This window comes from Zophobas morio, unplaced genomic scaffold (assembly GCF_036711695.1).
Source record: "Zophobas morio isolate AGI-343-1 ecotype UQ-CSIRO unplaced genomic scaffold, CSIRO_AGI_Zmor_V1 ptg000016l, whole genome shotgun sequence".
NCBI lineage: Eukaryota > Metazoa > Arthropoda > Insecta > Coleoptera > Tenebrionidae > Zophobas > Zophobas morio.
In genome coordinates, this window is record NW_026972121.1 from 6,422,301 (window position 1) to 6,440,647 (window position 18,347).

The 18,347-nt window shown below is 33.9% G+C and overlaps 3 protein-coding genes across 4 annotated transcripts in view; 1 reads left to right on the top strand and 2 right to left on the bottom strand.

Annotated features, from left to right (window-relative positions):
- LOC135129687 (uncharacterized) overlaps positions 1-18,347 on the bottom strand; it is a 284,314-nt gene that overhangs the window by 98,277 nt on the left and 167,690 nt on the right. The window lies entirely within an intron of this gene.
- LOC135129412 (centrosomal protein of 290 kDa-like) lies at positions 513-6,040 on the top strand. The gene is made up of 5 exons (XM_064056562.1): positions 513-1,035; positions 1,497-1,621; positions 2,983-3,136; positions 3,434-3,660; positions 6,011-6,040. Exons 1-5 carry the CDS (start codon positions 513-515, stop codon positions 6,038-6,040), a joined length of 1,059 nt encoding a protein of 352 aa, XP_063912632.1.
- Positions 6,033-7,504, bottom strand: LOC135129373 (uncharacterized). 2 transcript variants are annotated; one of them, XM_064056523.1, is made up of 9 exons: positions 7,229-7,504; positions 7,033-7,180; positions 6,886-6,980; positions 6,775-6,819; positions 6,680-6,719; positions 6,533-6,575; positions 6,396-6,480; positions 6,224-6,336; positions 6,033-6,141 (listed from the first exon to the last, which is right to left on the bottom strand). In XM_064056523.1, the coding sequence occupies exons 1-9, from the start codon at positions 7,349-7,351 to the stop codon at positions 6,093-6,095; spliced, it is 741 nt and encodes a 246-aa protein (XP_063912593.1). In that variant the 5' UTR covers positions 7,352-7,504; the 3' UTR covers positions 6,033-6,092. The 2 variants fall into 2 exon arrangements, with proteins under 2 accessions (XP_063912593.1, XP_063912592.1); XM_064056522.1 differs by having other exon boundaries at positions 6,775-6,980; positions 7,229-7,502.

An 18,347-nucleotide genomic window follows, 5' to 3' on the forward strand; every position in this document is an offset into this window, starting at 1 on the left:
TTGTAAACTTGCTGAAACACTGGACCTACATAATTTTTTCGGAGAGTACTTTCAACCGGAATATGTCGATTGCAGTGTTTTTCAAGGAATTCTTGAAGAGGGCCTTTCTCCAATTTTTTTAAAGGTATATTGGACTGGATCATCATTTTACATAAATCGAAATTAAACTGAAACTGCTCATCTTTTGTGGAAGTAGATGCAACAGATTCATGTATGGTCTGCTGTTTAATTTTAGAAACTTCAAACATTTTCTTCCTTTCTACATGAAGAGTCGTTCTGACATGTTGCGTCACGTTATATTTTTTATCACTTTAAATCTAAAACAACGTACATATACAGGATTAACAAAAGATTCCCAATTGAGCCGGCAAAGCGAACGGACGTGTGCGTAGAAGTTCGTGTGCGAAAATTCATACCAGTGACAATACAGGCAATATTAAAAGGAATAACCTTCGAAGAGACGATCTGGGTTATATCCTTCCGCCGTGAAGGAAGTCAAAGACAAAGAGGTAATGAGTAGTAAAGGGACAGAAAGAAAGAAAAGGGATAGAGAAGTAGAGTCGCCGAAAGAGAACGAGCAGGTCTTCCAAAGAAGCAAAATAACAGTAAGAGCACCTCTGCAATCGAGAGAGAAGGAAAATCAAGAAGATATAGAGATGGAGGAGGTCAAGAAGATGATCAGCGAACTTGCGACACAAATTAGAGATGATATAAGAGATAGTAACAAACAATTATTGAACGAATGGAATACACAGCTTAAAGAGGAGCTTAAAACAATAAGAGAAGAATTAAAGCAAACAAGAGATCAACTACAGGGACAAAATCAAGAAATTAGAGATAAGTATAAAGAATGGAAGAGAGCTAAGGAAGAAATGGGAAAGAGAGTGGGTGAAGTAGAAAGTCAACTAGATCGAATGGAGAGAGAAAAGAGAAGAAATAAAGTAGTGATGATGGGATTGGACATAGCAACAGGAGAGCAGAAGCAGATAATTGGAAAAGTGACAAAATTTTTAGAAAAGAAAGTCAAAGTAGAGAGTAAAGTTAAAAGCGCGTACAAAATTGCAGAGAAAGTTTATGTAGTGGAATTCGAAAACAGAGAAGAAAAAATAAATGTAATGAAAAGCAAGAAGAACTTAAAAGGGTCGTCAATTTACATAAATGATGATCTCACGAAAACGGAAAGAAAAATTCAAAACAAGATAAAAGAAGAGGCAACAAAAGAGAGAAATAAAGGAAAAATGGTTAGAATGGGATATAAAAAGTTAACTATAGACGGCAGAAATTTTAAATGAAATGAAGAAGAGGGCAGACTTAAGAAGGCAGAAAATTTTTAGTAAAGAGCCAAAAGAGAAGGAAGAAAACGAGGAAAACGGGAAGCAAACAAGGCAAAGGAAAAGGAAAAGGAATAAAGGATATAGATAGGGAAATCGGAAAAAGGGAAGCTGGTACAAAATTAGGAGAAAAAGGGGTGAAGGTACTGTTTTGGAATGTCCAAGGGTTGCGAAAAAAGGAAAAGGAGTTCTGGGACTACGTGGGAAAATTTGATGTTGTGGGGCTAGTAGAGACTTGGGTGCAAAGAGAAAACTGGGAGAAATTGGAAGAGACACTACCACAAGAATATGTGTGGGAGTGTCAAGGGGCGACAAAGGAAAAGAAAAAGGGGAGAGCAAGCGGGGGAATAGTAATGGGAATTCGAAAATAAATGCAAGAATTGGAAAAGGGAAGTAATAATAAAAAAGGACTAATGAAGAAAGTAATACAGTTGGATAACAATCGATGGGAAATAATAACCGTTTATAGCAAGAAAATGGAGGAAACCAAGATAAACATAGAAATGGAAACAAAAGAAAAAGGCGATGAAAAAATACTTATAGGAGGGGATTTTAACGCAAGATTGGGCGATAAGGGGACAAGAATAATAGATAAAGAAAAGGGAGAGAAAAGAGGATCAAAAGATAAAGCAAATAACAAAGAAGGGAAAATATTGTGGCAGATAATAGAAGAAATGGGATGGGAAATTTTGAATGGAAACAAGGAAGGAGATGAAGAAGGAGAATGGACGTACGTAGGGACGAGGGGAGAATCAATTATAGATTATGGGATTGTCAACGAAGAGGCGTGGGAAGAAATAGAGAGTTTCAAAGTGGGGAAAGGGTAGAATCAGACCACATGCCGCTAGAAATAAAAATCAAAGGAAAAGAGCAAGAGTACGAAAAACAAGAGAGAAGACACGAAAGAAAAGAATTAGAAAAAAGAATATGGGATGAAGAGGGAATTCAAAGATACATAAGTAGACTAGAAGAAAAGAAATTCGAAGTAAAAGAAGATATAGAAGCTATGATGGTGGAACTGAGCAACCTAATTGTAGAAGCTACGGAAAAAAGAAAGATATACATATGGCAAGGGAGGGATAATGGATGGAACGGAGAATGTAGTGAGTTGAAGAGAAAAGCAAGGAAAAAATTAAGAAAATGGAAGAATAACAAGGGAAGGGAAGAAGAGTACCTAAAAGCAAGAGAGAATTATAGGAGAAAATGGGAAGAAAGAAAAAGAGAAAAACGAGAAGAAGAAGAGAAGACAATAAAGTCCCTGAAAACAGAAGAGCAAGTATGGAGATATATAAACAAGGAACGGAGAAGGAAGACTGAAATCAGCGGGAAAATCAAAATACATGAATAGAAAACACACTTTATGGAATTATTGGGAGGTTGTGAGGAAAAATGCTGCAAAATAAATAAAGGAATCACAACGACGGAAGAAATGTGGAGAGGTTCGGAAATAACAAAAGATGAAATAGAAAGACAGATTGGAAGACTGAAAAGAGGAAAGGCACTAGGAGGGGATGGAATCCAGAACGAAGCGTGGATGTTCGGGACAGAAGAAGTGAAAGAAAAGATATGGGAAGTGGTAAATGGAGTTTGGAAGGGAAAAGGGTTTCCTCGGCAGTGGAGAGAAGGTATAATAATCCCATTATTTAAAAAGGGACAAAAAAGTGATGTGAAGAACTACCGAGGGATTACCTTGCTCAATACGGCGTACAAGATATATGCAATGATACTTGATGAGAGGTTACGAAAGGAGATGGAAGCAAGGGGTATGTTACCAGACGGTCAGGCAGGGTTTAGGAAAGGAAGAGGTACTATAGACAATGTGTACATCCTGCGGCATTTAGTGGGGAGAGAAATAAGGAAAGAAGGTGGACGAATGTACGCATTGTTCATAGATTTCAAAGCAGCGTTTGATAGCGTGAATAGAGAGAAAATGTGGGAGTATTTGAGGAGAAAGGGAGTAGATGCATACTTGGTAACGAAAATGGAAGAAATATATGAAGAAACAGTAAATACGGTGAGAGTGAATGGAATAGAGAGTGAGAGTTTTTATACAAATAGAGGAGTGAGACAAGGATGCCCACTCAGCCCCGCATTGTTTGCAGCTCATCTAGAAGATATAGATGAAATGTTCAGAAAAGCACAGACAGGAGGGGTGGTAGTCGGCAAAGAGAAAGTGTGGTCGTTGGCGTACGCAGATGATTTGGTGATTGTGGCAAAGAAAAGAGAAGTAATGAGAGCAAGGATTAAAAGTTTGGAGATGTATGTAAAAAAAAAAAAGAAATTGGAAGTGAATGTGGAAAAAACAAAAATGGTGGTGTTTGGGAAGAAAGTAAGAAAGGAGAAGGAAGAGTGGGCATGGAGTGGGAAGAAGATTGAACAGGTGAAAGAATTCCAGTACTTAGGATATACATTAAAGAGCAATAACTCAGATAGAGCGCATATTCAAGAAATGGTCCAAAAAGCGAACAAAGTGGTAGGAATAGTATGGGGAATAGGAGAGAAAATTTGGACATGATTATAAGAGAAGAATAATGATGTTTGATAGTTTGGTCAAAAGTGTATTCATGTACGGAGCTGAGATTTGGGGATGGAGGGAATATGAAGAAATAGAGAGAGTGCAAGAAAAATACTTGAAATGGACATTGGGATTGGAAACGTATACGCCGGGGTATATAGTGAGAAAAGAAACAAAAAGGGAGAAAATGAGAGTGGAAGTGGGTAAAAGGGCGGTTGGATTTGAAGAGAAGTTCAGTGAGAGAGGTGATTGCAAGATATTGCAAGAATGTTGGAAAGAAATAAGAAAGGAAGGGGGAAAACATGTTTGGAACGAAAGGGACAAGTATTATGAAGGAAAGGGATATGCATGTGAAGAAATAGAGAGAATGAGAGAAATGGGAAGGAGTGTGAAAGAAGAACTGAGTGTAAGAGATAAGGATATAGATAAGCAAGAACGTAGATCGAGAATATCGGAGTCTAGATATAATGCAGACTATAGAAAAATAGTAAAGGATGAAGTACCAAAGTACACAGAGAGAGAAAGTATAAAAGAGAAAAGAATGATGGCGAGATTTAGGTGTGGAAATGAAGAGAAAGAGAATAATTTTTGGATGGATGAAACTGACAGAAGGTGTAGGATATGTTGGAGAGAGGGAGAAACAATAGAGCATATGCTGGAAGGATGTGAAGGATTGAGAGAATCGGAGGAAAGTAGGGAAGAAGTGCTAAACGAGGATGGAAGAGGACTGGACTGGATGAAAGAAGTATGGAAGATAAGGGAACTATGGCAAGGGGTGGGCAAGCAGAAAGAATAGAATATTTATTATATAACACTCGAATTTTTATTTTATTTTATTTATTTTATTGTTATGGATTTATATGAGGTAGATTAAGTTAATTTGTACCCCTACTGGGAATATTATTAAGCCTGTAAGGCAAATAATAAATTAATACCACTACAGAATTAACAAAGGAAAATAGATAAAAAAAAATTAGTGGGCTTACGGTTTTCACACAAGCTCTGCAGAATATTTTGTTGTTTTCTAATTTCGGCATTCTTTTAAAATATGTATTAGTAATATTACCTAAAAGAACTCAACATGTAACAAGGGAGAACCACGTATAACACTGTACTACGACAGATGGGATAGACTGATGGTTGTGAAATAAACGGTTCATTTACTTAAAAGTTTCCATTAGAAAAATTTTAAGGTAGGTAGTTGGGTACAATAATCCTTTTTTCTAGAAAATCTTCAACGGTCTTGCCGCAAAATGGCGAAAGAGAACATCTGGTTAAAAGCTTTAATTCATTATCAACGGAAGTAAGGATTTAAAGTCATAAAATCTATGGAGTATTTTTCCAATCCTATAATAAAATTTTATTACCCAAACGACCGGAATCTATTCACAGAAAGGGTCTTGAGTAAGTGTACTTCAATGGTCAAGTCCAGGTAAAATGCATACGATACGATACGGCTAACTAACAAGTATTTGTCATCCCGACAGGGCCGGCATTTGAACAAAATATGCATTCAAACTCATATTCGTCGAAAAAAGCATTAAATAAGCATATCAGTTTTAATATGCATAAAATTGAAACAAAAGCAAATAAGCATAAAAAAATGTGTCAAATGACTCCAAATTGTATCATAGTTACAGATATAAAAAAGTTTTGAAGTGCTTACATTTTTCACAAAAAGCATTAAACCTAGAAATCCGCTCTCTAGTAATAATTGATTAATTTTGAATAAAATTACTTACCGTTCTAGAACAAAATCAATCTTATTTTAACAAATACGTGTCTTTGCAAAAATGATAAGGTCATCACAAAATTCTGTAAAAAAACTCAACTCGAAAATGCTGGATATGTTTCATTGTACATTTTTTATGTTTAGTTTCATTAGGTTAAGTTTATTTTTATGTTATTAGAAAGTTGTTGGTCAATTCTCTCAACTCTTTCGTGCTGCTTTAAAAAAATCGGGACGGCAGACGGAAATGGGGGAAGTAATAACGATCAGTAATGAGTTCTAGACAAATTAAATTAGCTCTATGCTCTCTATTTTCACAATTGTTGAGGTAAAACTGCCAACGCCATTGTTTTTAACTCTTTGGTGTCGTCGACATGAAACGGACTGTGTTAAAACCTGTCGCCAAATACGACACATTACAACAGTGTATGGTAGTTGAGGAGCCAAATAAAACGAAATATTTAAAGACATGTATTGTACTTAAAAATTCAAACAAAAATGTATTATAATACAGGGTTCAGTTATTTCGTCTGCTTCGAGTGACGTAGTCGCACGTTTGGGGAGACCTAAAATTGTTTAAAATCAAGCATAATCTTAAAATTTGATCAAAATAACGTTCACTAACAATTTTTATGTTTAGTTTCCTACCTATATTTAATCGGCCGCGGGCTTGAAGCTCGACGCCGACGTTTCGAATTTACAGCTTTGCGAGATTCTTTGTTCAGAACGTCTTGGCTCATGGGACTAAGAAAAATTTTTACCTGCAGCAGGCACAAAATTGCGAATTTTTAAAGCGACATTTTAAACGACGTAAATATACCTCGTGGAAATTTCCAGATAGAACGGTCGAATGTGCTGGTGACTGTGACGTTGAAGCATTAGAAACCTCCCCCAGCGTCGAAAGTCTAGATTTAATGAATATGAAATAATTTTTTCAGCTCTAGTTTCACTACTTACTGGTTTTCAGTGTTAAAATCTTGTGAGGGATCAGGTTCAGCTTCTAAACAAAAAACACATTTTTTTAATAATAATAATAATAATAATAAGCGTGTTTAGTAATAAAAATAAATAAGCAAAAATTTGCGTCACTGACATATTCCTTACCAGTGACGTCATTTGAAGTATCAACCAGTGTATCACTCTCCTAAAACATTGCATAAAGTACACAATCCTAATTCAACTACATGTAAACTATATACCGAAGAATTTGTTTCATCTTTTTTTGAATTACTCCGCAATGATGACTGTAAATGCAAATCAGAAACACGTGTAAGGTTAATGGTTGGAATATGTAGCACAGTTCCATTTACCATGTGCGGCTTTACAACATGAGCTTTATTGTTAAATCTAAGTGAGTTTTCTTCAAGTGATTTTTTATTACTCTGTGAACGACGTCGCAGAACTTCTGCAACAAAAATGAGACAATAGTTAAGCATTTTTCGCTTGAAAAAACGCACCAGGTGTCACAGCTGTCGCTACTCTTGCTTCTGCTTGTTCAATGCCGCATTCTTCTAAAATACTGCACACATTTTGTGAGGCTTCTGATAGCTTATCAGCGTTCTTCCGAGTCACAGTTTTGACGTTACACAAGATGTTCTCAATTTGCTAAAATTATGAATTTAGTAACTGCTTAGTAGCTCGTAGAAGACTTACGTTGCATTTAAGAGCGTACTCGAAATTTTCCATTTTGAGATAGTTAATGGTCTCTTGAAGTTTTTCATTCTCTTTTTTCAGTTCGATTATTTGTTTGATTTCATTTCGATTCGAAGTCGCCATTTTTGCAATATTTAAATAACGCTGATAATTCTAGTAAACTTAATCCATTCCTCTTTACTTATAAATAAATTTAAAACTTATTGTTAATTCTAACTTTACTCATCAAAAATAAACACAGAAATACACTGTAAACGTCAGTTTAACAATGTCGCCACCGCAACCACTCCGATTCCCCTAGAAGATTGATTTCAAAGTGGCAACTCCTCGACTTATGTTGGCAGCAGTGTTTGTTTCTAACTAGGAATAAAATTAACTACAATAAAAAAAGTGTTATAATATTTTTAACGAATTGACACTAGATTTACCAGAATATCACAAGCTGCTTACTGTTTCATTCACTTTAATTCAGGTCACCCGAATTACGGTTCGTTGTCTGAGAACTTGTTTGATCTACAGACCAGAGCGAACTCAGGCCAGTGTCGACTCTATAATCCATGATCTGATACACATCCTAACCGGTTTCGGCCTAATTTCTTGTGTTTCAACTTTCGAATTCTCAGTTTTTCGAAATTTTACTTGGGGGACTTTTCAATTTCTCGGTTTTCAGTTTTTCTCTTCAATTTTACGATTTTTAAATATTTCGATTTTTCAATTTTTGACTTTTATAAACTCTTTATTTGTCGATTTTTCAGTTCATTGATTTTTCGGGTTTTTCGGTCTTTTCAATTTTTCTATTTTTTCAGGTTTCGATTTTTTAACTTCATTTTTTTGATTTTTAGATTTCTCAATTTTTCGGTTCTTTAGGTTCTCAGTTTTTGGATATTTCAGTTTTGGGACTTTTCAGTTTTTCGATTCGTCAGTTTTTCTTTCATTTTTTACTTCCCGAGCGTAAGCAAAGGAAGTATTGTAATCGAGTCCGTCGGCCGAGTCTCTACTTTTACGTTTTCTCGATCTTTCATGACCCCTAGAAGACGAAGAAATAGGTCTCCCATTTCCGTCTGTCTGTCCGTCTGTCCGTCTGTTGTCCCGGATTTTTATTAGACAGATAATCTCCGAAAGTACTCGACCGATTGTTGTGAAATTTTGTACTTACATTAAGAATATCTTGTAGATGGTAAAACGCTAACCAAAATTTGTCTAATCATCCCCACCACTAATGCGTCACTTCAAAATTGTACATAGTAAATGGGTTTTCCATTGTATAAAATAACATAGTCCTACACATGTAGTTTACAACTCTGAATCGACTTTTCACCCGAAACGTCCAAATTTTTGGAAAAAAAAAATCAAAATTATAAAACAACATTTTGAAATTTAATTTTTAATCTGCTAACCAGAATGCTTTGAAATGTTGCAGATGTTTTAAGGCTATAAAGAGCATCATAAATCTTTAGTCAAAAAATATTTGCTTATCCCCTCCAAAAACTTGATGACGTCAGCTCAACAGTTTGTGGAATAAATCATATCTAAAATGTACAAAATATGATGAGTCTGTACTTGTGATCTATCACTCCATTCATATTTTTTGGATTTGCATATACAGGGTGATTCAAAAAAATTAATGAAAGCGTAAATTTATTTTACTGATTTACTCAGAAACTACAAAACCGAATGCTTTGAAATCTTGCAGATGTTTTAAGGTTTAAAAGAGCATAACAAATGTTTAGTCAAAATATATTTGCTTATCCCCTCCAAAACACTAACATTGCTGATTTAGTGATGACGCTTATCAAAGAAACGACTCCTATTAAAATGAAGGAAAAATTTGTTAACAACTTGTCTTCACATTTGTCCTTATAAATAATAAATTAAATGTAATACATTTTTGTTTCCTTAAGAATACAAAGTTAACAAAGTTAGTTGAGTTACAAAAGTCTCTTTTGCTCCACGTTGGCCACCAACGAGCGATTTTCAAGATTTTTGTGAAACTTTGCTGGTTTTGAATTTGAATTTTCTGTCCTCGATAGTTGATGCTCAGCAAGAACCACGGGAAGGTCTGGAGCAGATCTCGCTAGGAAAGGAGAGGGCTAGGATTTGTTAATGAGGGATAGAACGTTATACAGTACAATACAAAAGAAATACAATACAGGTACCTACAATCTAACTACAATACAGAATACACTACAGATACAGATACAATTTAGATACAAAACAAATGCAAAGTTAGTACCCAATTCATCACCGGAAGAAATTGCACCAAAAATTGAGAATGTTGCAAAATGAAAACCCAAGCAAGCACACCGATGGAACTCGGAACGAAATCTATTGGTCGCAGTGCTCGTTCGCCCAAGGCAGGAATGCAGCCGCATAAATCCAAGGCCGACTGACCTCATCCTTATAGGATGATGCGACCCAGCGTCTAAGGGCCAACAGAACCCCCCCAGACCAAGAGCTCCTGACGACATGGAGAATTCAGACCTGGAACCAAAGGATGCGCTGTTGCAAAATAAAAACCCAAGCAAGCACACCGATGGAACTCGAAACGAAATCTATAGGTCGCAGCGCTCACACGCCCAAGGGAGAACGCAGCCGCATAGATACAGGGCCGACTGACCTCATCCCTTTGGAATGATGAACCTCATCCTTTTAGGATGATGACCCAGCGTCTAAGGGCCCAGAGAACCCCCCCAGGCCAAAGCGTCTGACGACATGGAGAATTCAGTCTCGGAACCAAAGAATGCACTGTTGCAAAATTAAAACCCAAGCAAATGCACCGTGAAAACAAAGCATTTGCACCACTGGAGCTAAATTGGCAAGACCCAAGTTAAGTTAGTAACACATACAATATACAGTACAAAATGGTTCAATTACAAAAGTTACAATATACAAAATTCTCCACGTTTGCCACCAAAGAGCGATGACTGTGCTCGCTCGTTGTTGTTGCCCAGCAAGAACCAAACAATACGAGGAGGTCTGGAGTGCGTCTTGCCATGAGAAAAACAATAAATTAGAAATTCGCGAACACGGGCTACTTTTAAGCGAAAACGGAGCTCCGAATGCTAAGATGTTGCTGCCACCAGACCGAAATCAAAACTAACCGAAAACCGCAATATTTGTTCAGGTGGCTCTCGTGACAGTGATGTCATCAAACATCACGATGAGATTGCAAACATTATTTTTCATATTATGACTGGAACATTGCACGTTTTTAATATGTTCACGTTTGTAGGAAAACGGCTTTAATTATATTAATTAATACTTATCATATTTAAACAGTATACTAAAAATTAAAACTACAACCGTATTTACTCCGTTTTTGGGAATTTTTGGAAAAATGCACACTTTGTTTCGTGTTCACAGAGCTAATGCAGAACATTTTCATTAATATTTATTATCAATGAATTAGAAATTCGCGAAAACGTGGTAGTTTTACGCCAGAACGGGGCTCCGAATGCTCCGACGTTGCTGCCACCAGATCGAAATCAAAACTGAACACAACGGACCGAAGCCGTGCCTTTGCTCAAGTGGTCACGTGACAGTGACGTCATGGTGTGTCACCATGAGATTACTAAAATTATTTTTCATACTTTGCCCGGAAAATTGCAATTCAACAATGTTTAAACAAATTGAATTGTTTAAATATTATTTAATTGTGTCATGATAGTTTCTTAGCAGTGTTTGCACGAGTTGATTTCATTAATAATTGTAAATCTGTCATTTATCACCATGTGTTATTATACACAACGAATAATTTTAAAAATAAATAAATAAATAAATAAATTCGCCACTTAGTTGCGAAATTGTTTCCTTACTTTCCTTATTCGGAACAGACGTCTTCACGTGGTGAACGTTCAACTCAGACTGCCCAAAAGTGGCCGCCGACCTGTATATATACCGGTTGGCTGACGCAACAAGACGTTCGCGAATGTTCGGGAAGCTATTCCTTTGTCTGAATACGTCGTGACGTCACGATTTGCGACGTCACAATATGAATCTTTAATTTATCAATGTATTATTAGCAACTGAAATGTTTATATAAATCTTTTTAAACATTGTTTGTTTATATTTGTTAATTTACAATGTACAGGCTAAAAAAATTGTTAAATACTGGTTGTCTGACACAACAACACGTTCGGGAATGTTCGAGAAGCTATTCCTTTGTTTGAATATGTCGTGACGTCACGATTCCCGACGTCACAATTTAAATCTTTAATTTATCAATGTATTATTGGCAACTGAAATGTTTATATAAATCTTTTTAAACATTGTTTGTTTATATTTGTTAATTTACAATGTACAGGCTAAAAAATTGGTTGAATACCCGTTGGCTGACGCAACAACACGTTCGCGAATGTTCGAGAAGCTATTCCTTTGTTTGAATACGTCGTGACGTCACGATTCGCCACGTCACAATATGAATTTTTGATTTATCAATGTATTATTAGCAACTAAAATGTTTATATAAATCTTTTTAGACATTGTTTGTTTATATTTGTTAATTTACAATGTACAGGCTAAAAAATTGGTTAAATACCGGTTGGCTGACGCAACAAGACGTTCGCGAATGTTCGGGAAGCTATTCCTTTGTCTGAATACGTCGTGACGTCACGATTCGCGACGTCACAATATGAATCTTTAATTTATCAATATATTAATAACAACTAAAATGTTTATATACATCTTTTTAGGCATTGTTTGTTTATATTTGTTAATTTACAATGTACAGGCTAAAAAAATTGTTAAATACTGGTTGGCTGACGCAACAACACGTTCGGGAATGTTCGAGAAGCTATTCCTTTGTTTGAATATGTCGTGACGTCACGATTCCCGACGTCACAATTTAAATCTTTAATTTATCAATGTATTATTGGCAACTAAAATATTCATAGAAATCTTTTTCTAGACATTGTTTATATTTGTCAATTTACAATGTATAGGCTAAAAAATTGGTCGAAGGCTATTTCGACAGAACTTCCCTCGCTTCTGAAATACAGCCCAACAAATACTGCTTTTCTGAAAAATTATACCCATAAAATTTGATTTTAAAAAAGCCTAATTTTGACAAATTACGCTAATAAAATAGATTCTAATAAAATAGAGGGTGGGCGGGCGGGGTTACTGTCTGTAAATAAAAGATTGTAGAAAAAAGTTAAACTTAACCCCGCCCACCGTGTTCTTTCATTTTTACTTCCCGAGCGTAAGCAAAGGAAGTATTGTAATCGAGTCCGTCGGCCGACTCTCTACTTTTACGTTTTCTCGATCTTTCATGACCCCTAGAAAACGTAGAAATAGGTCTCCTATTTCCGTCCGTCTGTCCGTCTGTCCGTCCGTCTGTCCGTCCGTCTGTCCGTCCGTCCGTCTGTCCGTCCGTCTGTCCGTCCGTCTGTCCGTCCGTCTGTCCGTCCGTCTGTCCGTCTGTCCGTCTGTCCGTCTGTCCGTCTGTCCGTTTGTCCGTCTGCCGTCCCGGATTTTTATTAGACAGATAATCTCCGAAAGTACTCGACCGATTGTTGTGAAATTTTGTACTTATATTAAGAATATCATGTAGATGGTAAAACGCTAACCAAAATTTGTCTAATCATGCTCACCACTAATGCGATGACGTCACTTCAAAATTGTACATAGTAAATGGGTTTTCAATTGTATAAAATAACATAGTTCTACACATGTAGTTTACAACTCTGAATCGACTTTTCACCCGAAACGTCCAGCTTTTTGGAAAAAAAATCAAAATTATAAAACAACATTTTGAAATTTAATTTTTAATCTGCTAACCAGAATGCTTTGGAATGTTGCAGATGTTTTAAGGCTATAAAGAGCATCATAAATCTTTAGTCAAAAAATATTTGCTTATCCCCTCCAAAAACTTGATGACGTCAGCTCAAAAGTTTGTGGAATAAATCATATCTAAAATGTACAAAATATGATGAGTCTGTACTTGTGATCTATCACTCCATTCATATTTTTTGGATTTGCATATACAGGGTGACTCAAAAAAATTAATGAATGCGTAAATATATTTTATTGATTTAATCAGGAACTACAAAACGGAATGCTCTGACATCTTGCAGATGCTTTAAGGTTATAAAGAGCATAATAAATGTTTAGTCAAAATATATTTGCTTATCCCCTCCAAAAACTTGATGACGTCAGCTCGAAAATTTGCCGAATAAATCATATCTAAAATGTACAAAATATGATCAGTCTGTACTTGTGATCTATCACTCCATTCATATTTTTTGGATTTGGATATACAGGGTGATTCAAGAAAATAAATGAAAGCGTAAATTTATTTTACTGATTTACTCAGGAACTACAAAACCGAATGCTTCGAAATCTTGAAGATATTTTAAAATTATCATAAGCATGGTAAATTTTTGATCAAAACGTATTTGGTCGTCCCCCCTAAAAAATTTATGACGTCACCACAAAATTTTGCTGAATAAATCCTATCTAAAATGTACAAAATATGGTGAGTCTCTTCTTGTGATTTATCATTCCATTCAAATTTTTTCGATTTGCATATACAGGGTGACTCAAACAAATTAATGAATGCGTAAATTTATTTTATTAATTTAATCAGGAACTACAAAACCGAATGCCTTGAAATCTTGCAGATGTTTTAAGGTTATAAAGAGCATAATAAATGTTTAGTCAAAATATATTTGGTTATCTTCTACAAAAAACTGATGACGTCAGCTCAAAAGTTTGCCGAATAAATCGTATCTAAAATGTCCAAAATATGATGAGTCTGTACTTGTGATTTATCATTCCATTCATATTTTTGGATTTGCATATGCAGGGTGACTCAAAAAAATTAATGAATGCGTGAATTTATTTTATCGATTTAATCAGGAATTACAAAACCGAATGCTTTGAAATCTTGGGAATATTTTAAAGTTATTATAAGCATGGTAAACTTTTGTTCAAAATGTATTTGTTCATCCCTCCTAAAAAAATTGATGACGTCAACCTTAAATTTTGCTGAATAAATCCTATCTAAAATGCAAACAAAGTTTGTACTTGTGATTTATCATTTCATTCATATTTTTTAGATTTTCTTAAGAGGTGGTTCAAAAAAATTAATGAAGTCAATTTATTTTATTGATTAAATTAAAGGCAACACTTATTATTAGTATTACACCCCAACCAACCCAATTTGGTAGACACAAAATTTGTTAAAGGAAAAACTCGGTTGAAACATAAGGGTAGCACGCTTATTTACATCGACTTTAACATTACAGACCTGCATTTGTTTTATGCGTTCACTTGGTGCCGCGAACGTAGAATAGACATGTTTATTATCAACCAATTGTGAATTTCACCGTCAAGAATTAAAATAAAAGCCAATGTTTTATATAATAAGCGGAAGTCGAAGCAATAAAACCGATGGTCGTTTTGTTTACAGTTTCTCTGTTTGAGTCTCACGTATGCTGTTACGCTTATCATCTTAAATTAAGAATGTTTATACATAAACGATTTTCAGTTGCCCCTCATATTACTAGACAGCGGATTTGTGTCGGGCTACGTCACGATTATAGGGGGGGACGTGCTGGATCGCCGGGTGATAGATAATCACCAAATTTAATCGGTACTAATTCCATAAATATAATTAACGATTTATTAATCAAACGGCTAAGTAAATGAGAACGGGAATTAACAGCAGAGTGCAACGAAACAGCGTTATTCTAATCTCAAATAAACGAAGTGCAGTCCGCAACCGCAATGAATTCGCATCCCGTGCGAGCCGTACCGAGTTTGGCCTTGCCTAGCCCGACAGAAATTCGCTCTCTAGATATTACACACCGGCGCCGTATACGTGAGTAAATTGTTTCGTTATTTTATTGATTATAAGAAATCAATATTCAAAACGACCCAATTCATTTTCCCGAAAATTTGGGAATACAATAATTTTATTCTTAGTATTACACTACATCTATCCCAACTGATATACGTGTCCTTGCAAAAATGTTGATGACGTCATCACAATTTTTTTTTAAATTCCCACTACAAAAATGTAATGAGAAAAAAAAAACACAATAGGCATGCAGTCGTCAAGTTTCCGATAGCGAGGGAAGTACTGTCTAAACTCTTTAGACCAATTTTTTAGTTTTTTTAAGGTTTTGATTTTTCGACTTCACTTTTTGGATTTTTCGATTGCTCAATTTTTCGACTTTTTAGGTTCTCAGTTTTCGGATTTTTCAGGTTTTCTATTTTTCAGTTTTTCTTTCATTTTTCAATTTTTGGATATCTCAGTTTTCGGATTTTTCAATATTTCGATTCTTCGACTTTTCGTTTTTTGACTCCTGAATTTTTCGTTGGGTTCATTATCTTACTTTTTCGATTTTTCAATTTTTCGATTTTTAAATTTTAGGTTTTTTAGTTTTTAAAATTTTAGATGTTTCGATTTCTCGATTTTTCAGTTCAGCTTTTCCATATTTCAATTTTTCAAATGTTTCGATTTCTTAATTTTTCGATTTTTCAATTAACCGATGTTTTGATTTTCCTATTTCTTGACTTTCGAGGGTTTCGATATTCGTGTTCTTCAATTCTTTAAATTTTCGATTTTTCATTTTTTAGTTTTTTTAAGGTTGCGATTTTTCGATTTCACTTTTTGGATTTTTTGATTGCTCAATTTTTCGACTTTTTAAGTTCTCAGTTTTTGGAAATTTTAGTTTTCGGATTTTTCAGGTTTTCCATTTTTCAGTTTATCTTTCATTTTTCAGTTTTTGGATATCTCGGTTTTGGGATTTTTCAATTTTTCGATTTTTTAAGGTTTCTATTTTTCAACTTCACGTTTTTGATTTTTAGATTTTTCAGTTTTTAGATATTTCAATTTCGGGATTTTTCAATATTTCAATTCTTCGGCTTTTTTATTTTTGACTTCTCTATTTTTCGATGTGTCAACCTTTTGCCTTTTTCGATTTTTCAATTTTTGGATTTATAAATTTTAGATTTTTCAATCTTTTCATATTTTAATATTTCAATATTTCTTAATCTTTCGATTTTTCGACTTCCTGGTTTTAGATGTTCTGCTTTTCAATTTTTCGATTTGTTAATTTTTCATAACCGATTTATCGAGATTTGATCGTTCAGGTTTTCGATTTATCAGTTTTTCAATTTTTTATTTTGGCCGATTTCGATTTTTCAGTTATTCCAGTTTTCCATTTTTTAGTTTTTTTATTTTTCCGCTTTTCCAATTTTTTAACTTTTTGTTTGTCGATTTCTCTATTTTCGATTTTTCGACTTCATCGCCTTTCGATTTCTTGTTCTTTTGATCTTTCAATCTCTCAATTTTTCAATTTTTCGAATTTTTAAGTTTTTTGATTTCTCGATTTATCGAGATTTAGATTTTTCGATATTTTGATTGTCAATTTCTCAATTTATAAATTGTTCAATTTTTTTCGATTTCTCAATTTTTCAATTTTTTAATTTCTCAGTTTTTCGATTCTTTAGGTTCTCAGTTTTTGGATATTTCAGTTTTGGGATTTTTCAGTTTTTCGCTTCATCAGTTTTTCTTTCATGTTTCAGTTTTTCGATATTTCAGTTTTGGGATTTTTCAATATTTCTGTTCTTCGACTTTTCCATTTTTGACTTCTGCATTTTTCGATGTGTCGACTTTTTACTTTTTTCGATTTTTAAATTTTAGATTTCTCAATTTTTTGGTATTTTAATTTTTCAAAATTTAAAATTTTAGATTTTTCGATTTTTCATTTCAGCTCTTCCATATTTCAATTTTTCAAATTTTTCGATTTCTTAATCTTTCGATTTGTTGACTCGGTTTTAGATTTTCTGCTTTTCAATTGTCGTATTATCAATTTTTCAAATTTGACATTTAAACTGTTAATTTCTCGATTTTTCAATTAATCGATGTTGTGATTTTCCCACTTCTTGATTTTCGAGAGTAATCGATTTTCCTGTTCTTCAGTTCTTCAATTCTTTAATTTTTCCATTTTTCCTTTTTTAGTTTTTTTTAAGGTTTGGATTTTTCGACCTCACTTTTTGGATTTTTCAATTGCTCACTTTTTGATTTTTTAGGTTCTCAGTTTTTGGTTATTTCAGTTTTCGAATTTTTCAGGTTTTCCATTTTTCAGTATTTCTTTCATTTTTCAGTTTTTGGATATCTCAGTTCTGGGATTTTTCAATATTTCGATTCTTCGACTTTTCGTTTTTTGGCTCCTGGATTTTTCGATGTGTTGATTATTTTATTTTTTCAATTTTTCAATTTTTGGGTTTTTAAATTTGAGGTTTTTTAGTTTTTAAAATTTTAGATTTTTCGATTTCTCGATTTTTCAGTTCGGTTTTTCGATATTTAAATTTTTCAAGTTTTGGTATTTTTCAAATATTTCGATTTCTTAATCTTTTGATTTTTCGACTTCCCGGTTTTAGATTTTCTGTTTTTCAATTGTCATTTTGTCAAATTTTCGACTTTCATAAACTCTCAATTTTTCGATTTTTCAATTAATCGAAGTTTTGATTTTCCCATTTATTGACCAGTGTTTCGATTTTCCTATTCTTCAGTTCTTTAATTTCTTGAATTTTGAGGTTTTTGATTTTTCAATTTTTCGATTTTTAAGGTTTCTATTTTTCGATTTCACTTTATTGATTTTTACATTTTTCAGTTTTTAGATATTTCAGTTTTAGGATTTTTCAATATTTCAATTCTTCGGCTTTTCTATTTTTGACTTCTGGATTTTTCGATCTGTCTAACTTTTTACTTTTTCGATTTTTCAATTTTTGGATTTTTAAATTTTAGATTTTTCAGTCTTTTGATATTTTAATTTTTCAATATTTCTTAATCTTTCGATTTTTCGACTTCCTGGTTTTAGATGTTCTGTTTTTCAATTTTTCGATTTGTTAATTTTTCATTCCCTATTTATCGAGATTTGATTGTTCAGGTTTTCGATTTATCATTTTTTCAATTTTTTATTTTGGCCTATTTCGGTTTTTCAGTTTTTCCAGTTTTCCATTTTTTCGTTTTTTGATTTTTCCGCTTTTCCAATTTTTCAACTTTAAACTTTTTGTTTGTCGATTTCTCTATTTTTCGATTTTTCGACTTCATCACTTTTCGATTTCACGTTCTCTTGATCTTTCAATCTCCAAATTTTTCAATTTT

Bases quoted from the DNA above. Each gene is read 5' to 3' on its own strand.
- LOC135129412 (XM_064056562.1), top strand. From the start codon at position 513: ATGAGTAGTAAAGGGACAGAAAGAAAGAAAAGGGATAGAGAAGTAGAG. The intron at 1,622-2,982 runs GTGTGGGAGTGT...TTATTTAAAAAG, and splicing joins AGACACTACCACAAGAATAT to GGACAAAAAAGTGATGTGAA. The intron at 3,661-6,010 runs GTAAGAAAGGAG...AGTGTATGGTAG, and splicing joins TGGTGGTGTTTGGGAAGAAA to TTGAGGAGCCAAATAAAACG.
- LOC135129373 (XM_064056522.1), bottom strand. From the start codon at position 7,351: ATGGCGACTTCGAATCGAAATGAAATCAAACAAATAATCGAACTGAAA. The intron at 6,981-7,032 runs GTGCGTTTTTTC...TTTTTGTTGCAG, and splicing joins AGCGACAGCTGTGACACCTG to AAGTTCTGCGACGTCGTTCA. The intron at 6,720-6,774 runs GTATATAGTTTA...GCAATGTTTTAG, and splicing joins AAGATGAAACAAATTCTTCG to GAGAGTGATACACTGGTTGA.